Source organism: Perna viridis, chromosome 1, assembly GCF_037379345.1.
Source record: "Perna viridis isolate PV_CMFRI_1.1 ecotype Kerala chromosome 1, ASM3737934v1, whole genome shotgun sequence".
Classification (NCBI taxonomy): domain Eukaryota; kingdom Metazoa; phylum Mollusca; class Bivalvia; order Mytilida; family Mytilidae; genus Perna; species Perna viridis.
Window position 1 is genome coordinate 70,410,527 of NC_142445.1, and position 14,407 is coordinate 70,424,933.

General features: G+C 31.7%; 1 protein-coding gene across 1 annotated transcript in view; it reads left to right on the forward strand.

Moving 5' to 3' along the window:
* The window catches only part of LOC148630203 (intraflagellar transport protein 172 homolog), a 40,842-nt gene extending 26,718 nt beyond the window's left edge, over window positions 1-14,124 (forward strand). The window contains exons 23-47 of the mRNA XM_088563131.1: window positions 522-617; window positions 1,032-1,103; window positions 1,387-1,465; window positions 1,926-2,046; window positions 2,234-2,378; window positions 2,685-2,872; window positions 3,193-3,328; window positions 3,602-3,718; window positions 3,923-4,065; window positions 4,218-4,376; window positions 4,740-4,920; window positions 5,556-5,665; window positions 7,223-7,358; window positions 8,051-8,149; window positions 8,316-8,425; window positions 9,185-9,248; window positions 9,527-9,613; window positions 10,257-10,373; window positions 10,582-10,692; window positions 10,991-11,206; window positions 11,510-11,569; window positions 11,815-11,913; window positions 12,307-12,460; window positions 13,002-13,093; window positions 13,933-14,124. Of these exons, the coding sequence (XP_088419257.1) occupies window positions 522-617; window positions 1,032-1,103; window positions 1,387-1,465; window positions 1,926-2,046; window positions 2,234-2,378; window positions 2,685-2,872; window positions 3,193-3,328; window positions 3,602-3,718; window positions 3,923-4,065; window positions 4,218-4,376; window positions 4,740-4,920; window positions 5,556-5,665; window positions 7,223-7,358; window positions 8,051-8,149; window positions 8,316-8,425; window positions 9,185-9,248; window positions 9,527-9,613; window positions 10,257-10,373; window positions 10,582-10,692; window positions 10,991-11,206; window positions 11,510-11,569; window positions 11,815-11,913; window positions 12,307-12,460; window positions 13,002-13,093; window positions 13,933-14,022 (2,982 nt within the window). The 3' untranslated portion in view covers window positions 14,023-14,124. The remainder of the gene's footprint in view (window positions 1-521; window positions 618-1,031; window positions 1,104-1,386; window positions 1,466-1,925; window positions 2,047-2,233; window positions 2,379-2,684; window positions 2,873-3,192; window positions 3,329-3,601; window positions 3,719-3,922; window positions 4,066-4,217; window positions 4,377-4,739; window positions 4,921-5,555; window positions 5,666-7,222; window positions 7,359-8,050; window positions 8,150-8,315; window positions 8,426-9,184; window positions 9,249-9,526; window positions 9,614-10,256; window positions 10,374-10,581; window positions 10,693-10,990; window positions 11,207-11,509; window positions 11,570-11,814; window positions 11,914-12,306; window positions 12,461-13,001; window positions 13,094-13,932) is intronic.
* The last annotated feature ends 283 nt before the right edge of the window (window positions 14,125-14,407 follow it).

Sequence of the window (14,407 nt, forward strand, 5' to 3'; positions counted from 1 at the left end):
TTACGACCCCTGAAACAATTTTATTGTTTTTTTTTTTTTTTCACATGTACAGCTTTGAAAATCTTTTTCTCTAAAACCATTTAAGATCATTGAATGAAAATAAGCATAATAGTTCTTTAGTGTATTGTGCTCAAAATGACTTGTGATTTTTAATCCGTGAATTTATGGCTGCCTATACTAAAAATGGAACTTAGGGTTATAAGACAGGTTTTTGAAAAAAATTCAAAAATTGTTGCCTTTAGCAAAATTCTGGTTCAGGTCATGAAAATGCTATTAAAAGCATTTCCTGCATTTGACAATTTAGTTGATTTTAACTTAGCCTGTCTCATTCCTCAAGTTTTTCAAATAAGCAAATGGTTAACCAGGTGAGTGATTCAGTCTCTCTTGAGCCTCTAGTTTAATTACTTTTTGTAACTCTAACTTAAGTGATAATGATCTACTATTTTTTTTTTTTTTTTAATAAAGATTAATGGTATTGTGTTGGGTTTATGATACTTATTTGTGTTAAATGTCATTTGTAGATGAAAGAAAGAGAGGAAGACTTTTTAGCAGCTATCAACTTGTATATGAAGTCTGGATTACCTGCTAGAGCTGCTAGATTAGCCACCAGTCGAGAGGTATAGAATAAGAAGAATTAAAGTGCAACCTGAATTAATATAACATATTAAATCTTCAGCTAGCTAAATAGGCTTATGATGTTATATCATTATAGTTATAATTAATGCATTGATATCAAGTAACAATATATTGTTTATAAAAAATCATTATCAAGTATTTTCAGTAAAAGTGTTAATATTTTAACTTAAATAGCAATTAATTCAACATCAAAACATCATTTTATTGGCACATTGGGAGTTTCCAGATGTAAATATGTTTTATAGGTTAAGTGTTAAATTATCATGAAAATGGAAGATTTTCATGGCATTTGGTCCTCTTTATACCAGAAGTTAAAAAAATGTTGTAGAAACTTTAGACTTGAAAACCCATGTAACTTGTTCATTCAGTAGAAATAAATAGATTGTCATTTATAGGAACTGATGAGCAATTCAGAATTGATTGGAAGAATAGCTGCTGCTCTCATTAAATCTGAATTGTATGAGAGGGTAAGTTTTTCATCTATCACTTCTTCTCAGGCAATGTTTTAGTACTACTGCTTTCTAGTGAAATGGTTAGAGGTATACTTGTATGATTATTCTAATAATAAAAGATTTAGTTATTCCCTTAAGAACATGTAGTACATGTAGTATTGACATCCAAACTAATAGAAATAGATATAGATTATGAATAAAGAAATAAAATGTTAATTTTGCTTTATATTGTTTTTTGTTTTTCTTTCTACTTTTGAAATTTAGAATTGAGAATTAATTTACATGTAACTTGTTCTAGGCTGGTGATCTATATGAACACATTAAAGATAAACAGAAGGCAATGGAGTGTTACAAGAAAGGCAGGGCCTATTTACAGGGTAAGGTTTAGCTTACATGGGTTGTTACGAGAAATGCAGGGCTTATTTACAGGGTAAAGTTTAGCTTACATAGAGTGTTACAAGAAAGGCAGGCTTATTTACATGGTAATGTTTAGCTTACATGGGTGTTACGAGAAAGGCAGGGTTTATTTACTGGGTAAGGTTTAGCTTACATGTGGTGTTTCAGGAAAGGCAGGCTTATTTTCATGATAAGGTTTAGCTTACATGGGGTGTTACGAGAAAGGCAGGCGTATTTACACGGTAAGGTTTAACTTACATGGGTGTTACGAAAAAGGCAGGCTTATTTACTGGGTAAGGTTTAGCTTACATGGAATCTTTGCATAGAAGATTAGTAAGGAACTGTGTGCCAGAAATATATCAATCATTTGGTATTTTTTTTTTCCATTTGTTGAAACAATATTTTGAATTTGCTTAAGAGTGTGATATTCTTTTTTTACAGCTGTTAAGCTAGCAAGAGAAGCTTTCCCTCAAGAAGTTGTCAAATTGGAGGAGGAATGGGGAAATTATCTAGTATCTCAGAAACAGCTAGATTCTGCTATCAACCATTTCATAGAGGCTGGGTATGGTCAAAAATACACAAATTTGATTATAGATTTCAATAAGATAAACATTAATGATGTTTATTGTGTTATATGCTAATCAATACTACATGTATTTGTATATTATAAAATCATAGATCATCATTACATTTCATACAGTCGCCTGGGATTATAGAGTTAAAAACCTTTGATACTTTGATGTTTTTAGAGCTAATATGAAGGCAGTAGAAGCAGCCATTGATTCCAGACAGTGGTCTAAAGCTGTTCAGATCTTAGAGATACAGGACTCTGCTCACTCGTCTAAATATTACAAGAAAATTGCTGACCATTATGCTTCTGTCGGAGACTATGATGTGAGTTCTAGTTTTCTTGTTCTTCAATTGATCAATATAAAGTTCAAGATCAATGTGTCATGGCAGTAGAGCCTGTTGATGTTAACTATGATGTTCATTTTTTTGTTTGTCAGTTATTTATGTAAAGATCTAGATCCGTGTGTAAGCTGTAGAAACTTGTTCTTATCTTTGCTTCTGTATTTCATCTGATGTACAGTTAACAAAATAAGTGATGTATTTAAGCTTTTTATCCTTTGATTATACCTAATACTTGATCAATCATAAGTCACACCAGTAAACACACATAATTCTTATATTGAATTGTAGATGGCAGAGAAACTGTATGTTGAAGCTGGTTGCACAAGAGAAGCTGTAGATATGTATAACAATGCTGGTAAATGGGACATGGCTCACAAATTAGCTGCTACTTACATGAAGTCTGATGATGTTTCCACACTCTATATCTCTCAAGCCAGACAACTTGAAGATGAACTTAAATTTAAAGATGCTGAAAAGTATGATTTTTGTTTTTATAGTAACATATTTGATTGAATTAAGATGCTGTGAATTATACAGTAAAACTTGCCTTCACCAAAAGTGAAAACAAAAGAATCATATGTAAAAAGAGTTCAGACTGGTATCTCTGTATAGTTGGACCTTCATAATTGAATGCATTATCATACACAAGTTGGAAAGTAGACTAATGCAACTTGTCAATTTATACAGGATTTTGGAGTATATAGGTGTTGAATCAATCAGATGCTCTTTGAAGTACATATTTTGGGTTTAGAGTGAAAATATCATTACAACTGAAGTTTTTAAACATTTTTTTTAGACTATACGTGTCAGTGCAGGAACCAGATATGGCCATTACAATGTACAAGAAACATAAGATGTATGGTGACATGATCCGATTGGTTAAAACCTATCATCCTGATCTACTACAGGACACCCATCTACACTTGGCAAAGGTATGGCAATAATAAGTCTAAGGTTTAATAATACTTAATTTGATTATATTTCCACTGGCAAGAGAACTTATATCTTGAGAGGTAAAATTATGTCACATTAAAATATAACATTGTTTCAATTATTGAAATGAATTCTTTGTGAAAATATCCTATGGATTCTCGTTAAGTTGTTCTAGATATGATAAAAATATCCACAAAAAAAATTCATTAAAGAAAACTTAATCACTAAATAGCAATGGAATTACTTGCATATTTGCTTGTGGTATTTTACAGGAACTAGAAGGAGAGAATAGTTTGAGACAGGCAGAACATCACTTTGTAGAGGGAGGTGACTGGAAGGCTGCTGTCAATATGTACAGATCTCAAGATATGTGGGATGAGGCTCACAGGGTAAGGAAACTTGGTCTCTTCCTTCTACTGTGTTGGGAGATAAGATATAATTCGGCAAATGATGTTTTTAATTAGTAGAGCACATGAGATCATGTCTATAGGTTAGTTTTTATGGTTTGACATGTTTTTCTCATTTAATTTACATTTTTAAAATGAAATGTGGAATGAATTTTCTTTTAGCTTTGTTCTGCTTGGTTATTCTAGGTGGCAAAGAATGCAGGAGGAGCAACTGCAGCTAAACAAGTAGCCTACCTGTGGGCGAAAAGTCTGGGAGGAGACTCTGCTGTTAAACTTCTCAATAAATTTGGTCTCTTGGAAGCTGCTATTGATTATGCCAGTGAGAACTGGTAAGCTTTTAATGAAAGTATAAATTTGATAATTTTTTATTTTACTTTAAAAAAAATTATAAATAGTTCTGATTTTTAGTTTAGACTTTCATCTGTCAGACATACATTGTCATTTCATACGAAGACAAAGTTATTTTGTTCCTTCTTTACAGTGCGTTTGATTTTGCTTTTGAGTTGGCACGTCTTGCTATGAAGAACAAACTTCCAGACATCCATCTAAAGTATGCCATGTTTCTGGAGGATGAAGGCAAATTCCAGGAAGCTGAAGATGAATTCATTAAAGCTGGTAAACCCAAGGAAGCTGTACTTATGTAAGATCTCATTTAATTATGCCAAACTTTGACAGAACATGAACATGTTCATGCATATCTTTTTTTAATCTTGTGCAATAAAACAGGAGTCAAAATCACTCTTCAACTATGTTTGTAAGTTTTGTGTTTTTAAAAGAGGTTTTAATGAGAATGTTTACAGTCAATAATGATTACTTTTGTATTTTTACTATTCAGTGATTTGAATTTGATTGTAAAATAAGGTAATAAGATTTTTTGTAACTTTCAATAATTTGTTCTTTTGTGTCTTATTGTATGTGTGAGGTGTTCTGTCTTTTTTAGTATATATTTCTGATTCTTTCATTTAAAAACTGTCAAAACAGTGTTGATAAATGTGTATTTTAGGTATGTTCATAACCAAGACTGGGATTCTGCTCAGAAGGTGGCTGAGAACCATGATGCAGACTCTGTATCTGATGTACTTGTTGGTCAAGCTAGATTTGCCTTCGAGGAGAAAGAGTATGCCAAAGCAGAGTCATATCTTCTCAGAGCACAAAGACCTGAACTTGCTGTCAAATACTACAGGGTAAGGTGTCAAGAATTTTTTTTTTTTTGGGGGGGGGGACAAAAACTAGAATATGTGTTATTATTCTTGGTTTAGACACCTTGGTTTTTGTCTGATTATTTCTGTCTGTTTGGGAGTGAAAATGTGCTGTAAGTGTCTAGGGAAATGTATCTGATTAGCTGCAAGAACCTCAAGCTTTAATATACCCCATTTCTGTAGGTGTATACTGTTTTACCTGTCTCCATCATTTCTAATTAACACATATTTTTGTAATAATTTTGTCAGCTTCTGTAAATTACAGGCTGTTGATATTTTATACAAAGCTTCATATGGGACCTTATGTAATCTGAATATGTTTTTGTATTCATATGATATGTAATATCTGTTTGCCAAAAACACTTGAAATTTCCTTATACAGTGGTAATATACAAAGTTTTCATCGTATTTTTCTCGACTACTATTGATCACAGGTTGCATATATATTATACTATGCTTGAAAGGGATGTTGTATTGTGGGATGCATTTTCATATTTATATGACATCTACTTCCTGTTTCCCAACAAAAAAAAACATGAATTATCACTTGTAAGCCGTCGCTCACAGATTTCTTATTTGTATTAGATTGTATTAAAGGAGAACTTTATGGTTTTTTGTAGGAATCCGGTATGTGGCAGGATGCTTTAAGAGTTTGTAAAGAGTATGTCCCTCACAAATTACAACAACTACAAGATGAATATGATAGAGAAATGACGTCTAATTCTACAAGGTAACGTCTTATTCCTTTGTTATTTTCTGTTTTGTTGTTGAATTAACATGAACAATAATTGTATTGGATATATTAGTTTATGATACAACTTTCTTCCGGAGAATTGAATTTAAAGTAGATCATACCTAATATTTCACGTAGATAGATTTTTCTAATTTTTCTCAAAGATGACCTTGATTGAACTTGCACAAGAATTTTAATGTAAAAAACATAGGTCACTAAATTTAATTTCGAGATAATTGAACCTTAATAAAGGTAACTTTTTTCAACATTTTATATGGATTCTGTTGGTAATTTTCGATTGAAAAACTGGTAGATAAGATTTCTTATAAATTTATATAAAGAACAATTAACTGACATTCTTACATATTTCAAAAAGAAAATTTGGGGTTACTGAACTTCTTTTTCTTGTAATACTAAAAAGACTAAAACAGTTTCCCACCAGTTATATCCCCTTTTAAAAAATAATTTTCTCCCTTTGAAAAGGTCTTTTTTGCAGTTCATATTTTTAACTTTACCAAACAAGTTTTTGCCTACGAAATTCTTATAAAATGATTTTAATGCTGTTGAACTTCATTTGCTTCAATTCAGATGGTTCAAAAACCCGGGATTTCATGAACACAATTCAAAGTACCAAACTTTGCTCCTATATAATCAATATAAACACTTTAACTGACTAGTCCGTCTGTTGGGTATTAAGTCTTTGAGAATAACCCTCACTATCTTGAACTTGTCAGCCATTTTGTCAGCTTGGGCCATAAACTGAAACCCCATCATTAATCAAAGTGCCATTTTAATTAATTACATGTAATATTTTAGTCATCACTAATTGGTAGTTTTAAATGATTGAACATATGCATTGTACTGATTGAAGTTTGAGAATGTTCTGAAGTTTGCATAATGAAAGCATCAAAGAAAAATAGATGAAAACAAATTATTGACTGCAAGGAAGTCGAACTCTGAAAGTTTCTAGAAAGCAAATACGGCAATTTTAATGTCCACAAATCAACATAACCTTCCAGAAGTGAATGAAAAATATCTGAAAACCAACACAACTTCCTAGGAAGTAAGCAATTTCTAATGTTAAAGTCAAGCTTGGACTGGCAACTAAAAATATGAACTTCAATTTCTTTAACTCCTGATCACTTAAACACATTTCCATGGTCGCTTGGAGTTGGAGCTACCGAGGTTTGACTGTATATTATATTTATATCATTTGAACACTAGTAATTAATTGAATATATATATATATATATGTCTGTATGATTATGCAAGATGACAGAAAAGAATGTTTAGTGTAATAGGTATAATCTACCTTAATACTTTTGTTTATTTTCATTGTTTTGTTTGCATTTGTTTAAAATTTGTGGCTTTCATTAAATCATGAAAAGTTAGTTATTAGAAATTTTGGACTCTAAATATTAACAAGTTTTATAAGTGATGAAAGGAGAAAGAAAGCCCTAGATACATTGACAATTATATTATGATATTTCAGAAACTGTAAATCCTATTTCAAATATGGAAATAAAGCAATTAAGTGAGTTATATTTATTGTAGTGGGTTAGAATCTATGATTCAGCAGGCCAGAGAATGGGAGTCATCAGGAGAGTATGCCAGGGCTGTGGAATGTTACATGAAAGTTACACCTAAACTTACCAGTGATTATAATGTTATGGAGAAATGTTGGATGAAGGTTGGTTTGGTCCTAATCAGAATAAATTACAATATTTTTTTCTTTTCTATGATATAGAAACATTTCTACCAGTCCAACTCAGTTCAAATTTCAATAAAATGACACAATTCATGGATACATGTTCTAGATTCCTGACAATGTTAGGCAATTTAGAAAAAAATGACAGAAATTCATGACTTTCAGAACTTAATATAAAACTAATATTATTATAACATTATTATGTTTTCTCCTTTATTATGTGAGAGCCTCTCCCATCCTTCATTCCTTCTGTTACCCATCTCTTATCTCCTTATCTGTTACTCTTCCTACACCACTGAATGGAATTGAATGAAACCATCACAGAATCTTTATTATATATTTCCGTTTTGCAATTCCTATCTTAGATTATGATCTAAATCAGTTAATAGGTTTCGTACAGCAAAAAAAAAACCGACTTTGTCATTGGCCCATATTATATCCTCCTACACCGCTGAATTGAGGTCAAAAGGTGCATGTTGTCAGATGGGGGAATGGGTGTATCAAGTTTTGTCTGTCTTTATGTTAGTGATGTATGTTTTTACTTCCTATATCTTTTATATTGGATTGGAATACACATTTATTTTGTAACATCATGGGTAGACCAGACTCCTGTAATTTTTGATGTAGAACAGTGAACAGGTACCATTGGTTAAGTTTTATTTATTATTTTGCAGGCTGCAGAGTTATCTATAAAGTTCTTAGGAAATGAGAGAGCTCAGGCAGTGGTAGAGACAGTAGCACCAAGATTAGGTGAACATAGGAAGTTTAACCAGGTATACATTATTTCTCATCTCATTAGGATAAGATGAAATTGAGAAAGCATTTACTCAGTTCATATTTTTTTCAGAAACTTCATTATTCTTAAACAACACTAAACAATACAAGCAGTAATTTTGAAATAAAATATTTTACCAGTCAAGTTGTAAAAATATTTTTCAGGCTGCAGAATTGTATCTCACTGTTGACCTTATAAAGGAAGCCATTGATATGTTTATTACTGGTGAGGAATGGAACAAGGCTAAAAAAGTGGCAAAGGAACTTGAACCAAGGTACTTAATACAAGCATTGTTCAATAAGAAACAGTTGCAGATTGAAAATAAGTTAAGTCAGTCCTGTGATTGTTGATACTTTTTTACATTTATATACAATCTTATGTTCTATATTAAGATACAAGTTAGGTAAATAAAACACATCCGGCCCTATAAATGGAATGAAAGAATGTGCATGTGAGATATTTTAAAACCTTGTCATACACGACCTAAAAGAAGTTATGTTTCCGGTCAACCTACTGACCCTCCTTCAGACCCCTCTTCCCAAAGTTTTATTTGTGATTTTGAATAAAAAATTAATAAAAAAAAAACCTGCCAACTGTCTTACAGAAAAAAGGAGAAAATAAACGCGAAGGTATTTTTTTCTATCCTAGAAATACTTGTTGTTTATATTTAGAATCAATTGTAAACACACATGTGAGTGTGCTATTTGCCATGGACTAAGTCTGTTTAATCTTTGCAGATTAAGTTTTTTATTGTATTCTTATTTTGGTGTCACACTTATTTTGTTTCAAATTGAAATTATCTTATAGGATAAAAGACTGATACTGGGTTGAATAGTTCATGGGCAAACTTCCTCTTGAGAGTTTACCTTCTATTAATGCATTCAAATCTATTTGCTTAGAATCCTTGTAATAAATCTTAAAATATACTCTAGTTGTCCCAAGTAAATTGATTGTACCTTACAAAGTGTCTTTTATTGATTATTTTCACTTCTTATTACTTAAAAAATTCATTATTGCTAACAAAATATTTCAGATTAGAACAATATGTTGATGAGAGATACAAGAACCAACTTAAAGATCAAGGAAAGGCTGATGTGGTAAGGTTTATTGAAGAGAACATTACTTTGGGTAACATTATTGAATTATATTTAATGTGAAAAGAACTTTGTCTTTAATTGTCTTCAGAGTAAATATTCAGTAATAAATTACATCCATAATAAGTTTCCATATTATAAATATGAAATTAAGCAAGTCACTACATATAATCACAAATCTTTCTCCCACGATTGAGAGTAGGATATAAAAAATAACTCAATTTATAAAGCATTTTAAACTGCATGTGGGAGGATTTGGAAGGATTTTTTGTTTGTTTTAGCTTGCCAATGTTGATGTGGTTGGAGCTTTAGATATGTATGTAGAGAAAGGAGAGTGGGAAAAATGTCTGGAGACTGCAGCTAAACAGGTAAGGGAGATTACTGTATTCTAAAAAAAAAAGAGTTGAGCCTGATAATAGTTTTCTTAAATGATGACCTACTTATTTAATGAGCTGTGGGTAGGTATCTTACCAGCTGTGGGTAGGTAACTTACCAGCTGTGGGTAGGTAACTTACCAGCTGTGGGTTGGTAACTTACCAGCTGTGGGTAGGTAACTTACCGGCTGATATTGGTAATTTAGCATTCTTAGTTTATGCCCTTTAAAAAAGTATTCATACACCATCTGGTTATGGTTGGGTTATTATGGATTCATACACCATCTGGTTATGGTTGGATTATTATGGATTCATACACCATCTGGTTATGGTTGGGTTATTATGGATTCATACACCATCTGGTTAAGGTTGGGTTATTATGGATTCATACACCATCTGGATATGGTTGGATTATTGTGGATACATTTTCTAATTAGGAATGTTTTCACTTATTGTTACTTTTTGTTATGGATGAAAGGTTGGGAAAATGTGTTATTTGAAGCAGTCCTTGCTTGTAGGAAAAAGTTATTTAATTAAACTAGAAAGATGGCTTTACACCAAGTCATTTGATAAATACTTGAAAAATGTGTTTTTTTTTCTTCATTCAGTTCTAATGCCTGATATAACTTTGTTGTAGAATACAAAAGTCCTACATAAGTATGCTGCTTTATATGCCACACATCTGATCAAAAATAATGACAGTCGACAGGCCCTTGATGTGTATGTTAGGTATGGGGCTCCATCATTCCAACAGGTAATTAATTCAACACAGAATAACTCAAATGTTTCACCAATCTAACCACAAATAGTTTAAAAGTAAGGTATTACAAGTAAAACAAATGTTCAGGATTCTTACAGTTATACTCAATTTTGATGGATTATAATTTTGACTTAACTCATAAAAACTAGATTTTCAATCAATTGCCTTTGTTCATCTTGTGTCATAATTTTTTTTTAAATAGAACTTCAACATATACAAAAGAATTTTCAGTGACATCATCAATTCCAGAGAAATGAATCGCCCAGAGGCATACAAAGTATGGGGAGATCTCCGTGATGTTTTATTTGATCTTGTAAGTTGAAATTTAATCATTATCATAAGTGGACGATTTGAAAATTGAAATAAAATTTGAAATGCTGCATTTCTGGAATGCTTCTTCTGGTTTAAAGTGGATTTTACCATCTATGTATCTTGTAATGATTTGCAGCAGAGTATTTAATCTAGACTATGTTATTTTAGAATATACATGTATAACATGGTAGAAACCTAAATCTTTCAGCAGATAGATAGGAATGTAGAGGAATGCTATTTGGACAGTTTAAAATGATTCTTTAACTAATCTATGTTTTTACTTTAAAACTTCATCTTAGTGTGAGAACATGTCTAAGTCATCAGATGCCAATTCGCCTGCTCACCAAGAGTTCCAGGCCATGCAGTTAATTGCCCATTATTATGCTACACGTTCAGCAGCAATGGCTCACAAATCACTGGATTCTATCGCAGCTAAATTGTCAGTGTCATTACTAAGGCATACAGATATAATCCCAGCAGATAAAGCTTTCTTTGAGGCAGGAATGATGGCTCGAGTAAGTTGCTGTTACATTTTTTATAGTTCATAGCATTGGTACAGAAATATCTACTTCCAATATGAGTGACTCAATGTCTTACTTCAGGCCAGCCTGATTACTCAGAGGTTAAAATATACATTGATTACTATTTTGAGTATTTAGTTCATTATCATCTTTAAATTGAATTAAAGAGGTTTGCTTGATTATTCTTTAAACTTTTTTCTAGATATTTTACTTATTCTTATAAATTGGATGAGAGTTCCTCATCTACATAGGATAATTTATCATACAAATATTGGATTGCACTTATTTTTCTTTCAGGCATTGGGTTGGGAGAATATGGCATTTGTGTTTCTCAACAGATATCTTGATATATCCGAGGTAAAAATATTTCTGTTCTTTAACTGAAATAGAATTACACTGCCAAAATAATTTTACATGAATTTCATATGACTTTCACATGGTTTGTAACATTGGAAAATTTCACATCAAATCATTCTAGGTGAAGTATATTTACATTTCATATTACTGTAATTTTACTTCAATAATAATAATGGCTAGAGGATGTAAGCATTGAAAATTGTTCACCTATACCTGTACTTCTGTAACTAGTAACCTAATTACAGGCAATAGAGGAAGGATCACTGGACATGATAGATCACAGTGATTTCCAAGATACAGATATACCATTTGAGATTCCACTTCCTGAAAAAGCACATCTTACTGTAAGTATTACGGCATATCATAGAGTCAAACATTATAAATCAAGGGGTTGTTTTTTTTTATTATTTATATGATGGACAATAGTTATTAAGTGAATTAGTCTAATAAAATCCACAGAAGTTATACACTGCATACATATTTGTCCTGCAGATAATATGAAAAACCAGGCTGCCATGTTTAAGAATTTTGTGAAATGATTTTATTTTAGATTTGATAAAGTCCAAAAATAAGTTATGTAAGCAATTTCAATAAGGACAAGGAAACAATCTTGGTTATCCACTCAGTCTAATACCAGTTCTAAAGTAATGATTTGTCACAATTAAAGTATGAAACCACACATATTTTTAGTATAGATTAATTGATATTTTACAGAGAGATTAATTGATATTTTACAGAGCCAACAACATGAGGAGATAAAGGAATGGGTACTAGCTGTATCTATGGATCAAAAAGTAGAACAGGTGCTGCCAAGGGATGAAAGAAATTGTTATGAGGCATCATTAGTCGCCCCTGATACAGGGATTAGATCACTCCCTTGTGTTATAACAGGTATAAACTATACATCACATGTTGCAGTGTATAGATCTTACTGTTACGGGTTAATTGTGGGATATGAGGAGATTTTTATATCTATTTCTCCTGCAAAAAATGTTAGGAGGTACCAAGGAGTGATCTTGTCTGTTTGTTTGTCTATATATTGGTCTGTCTTGTAATCTCATAATTCCTTCTAGACCACTTAGTTGATTTTGATGAGATTTTATTGGAAAACAAGACATTATATGTAGGTGTGCATTTTTGTCAGGTGTGTATGCAAAAAGACAGTCTAATCTAATTGTTTTGAAACTTATTTTAAGCACAATTTCTCCTACACTTCTCAGTTGATATTTAAGAAACTTCATAGAATGGTGTGACATTATATATACATAGATGATCTTCCTGTGAACTAGCTTACAATTTTTCTAAGTAGATAGATCAATCAAAGGTCAGTTTGAATTGAGAAATGCTGTACCAAAAACATATTAAAGTACTTGCTTTTTATTCAATTTTTTACTGTATATAAAGCTTAACTTCAATTTTTATTACTTTTCAGGTTATCCTGTCCTCAGAAACCAGATGGATTTCAAAACTCCTGGTCGTGTTGCCAACAAAGATGACTGGAACAAGTTTCTAATGGCTACAAAGGTAATCTGATAACTTCTTCGTGTTCAGTTTAGATTAATTTTAGTCCCCTAACAGCTTTAGCCAAAGGGGCATTAGATTTACACTGCGTCCATCCGTCAGTCCGTCCGTCTGTCTGTCAGTTTCCACATTTTTTTCTAAACGCTTGCAGAATATTGAGCTGATTTTAGGTGTTTGAGTCTTCCTTAATCAGTTACAGATTATGTTTATGTTTCTTTCCACTTAACTGAATTTTTGTCTGAGTTGTGGCCTTGAACTTTGAAAAAATTACCAAAATTCAAGTTTTCAGTCTTTTTGAAATGCTTGCAGATATTGAGCTGATTTTTGGTATGTGGGTCTACCTGAATGAATTACAGGTCAAGTGTACATTTTGTTCTGCTCCAATGATTTTTGTCCTAGATATGGCCCTTGAAGTTTGAAAACTACCAAAATTTAAGTTTTCCGCACTTGTATTGCTCCTACCAAATAAGTTTGTTTTTGGTATGTAGCCTTAGTATGAAGAGTTACAGATTAAGTTCGACTTTGGTTATGGTTGAATGATTTTTACAGAAGTTACGGCCCTTGAATTAGAAATTTCAGTGAATTTAAAGTTTTCCACCCTTTTTATTTTCAAGGCTTTTCCCAATTAATTTTATCTTTTGTATGTATACTATTAAGTTACAAATTAAGTGTAAAATTAATCTCCAAATCATAAATGAACGGGTCAGTTTTTATCAAATTTTAAATCTCAACATAATGGGTTTTTTTTTCTTGGTAATGCAGGTTTATTGTTCAAGGATTTTAGGATTGAAGAAATACTTTGATTTTGTACAAGTATTGTCATCTCAGATTTGGTATTTCAGGTATCCCACAGCACAGAGTTACAAGATGTTCTAAAATTTATTGGAGCCTGGTGCGGAGCCACACCCAACCCTAGTTATTCATTCCAATAGACTGTTGACATTTGTTATTTATTGACTGTCCGTCCATTCTTGTTATTGATATATTTATGTTGGCACATGTAATGTGTTATGAAAACAAAAATGTGGAAACCACTGAAATGTTTTTCTTTATTGCCTTCTATTGATAAAATAATTAAAATACTCACATTCCCCACATGTCCACATATATGGACCCCCAAATAAAAAGTATTTTTAACTAGAGGCTCCTGGGAGCCAGAATTGCTCACCAGGATTATTTTTTTTTGCCTTCAAAGGAAAATAACTCTTTCAAAAAGTCAGCCTTTAACTTCAACCTAATGGAGAATCTTAAAGATTGTTTGATCAATTAAAAATATTTTTCTATCAATTATGGTTTTGAAGATACTGGCTAACGAAA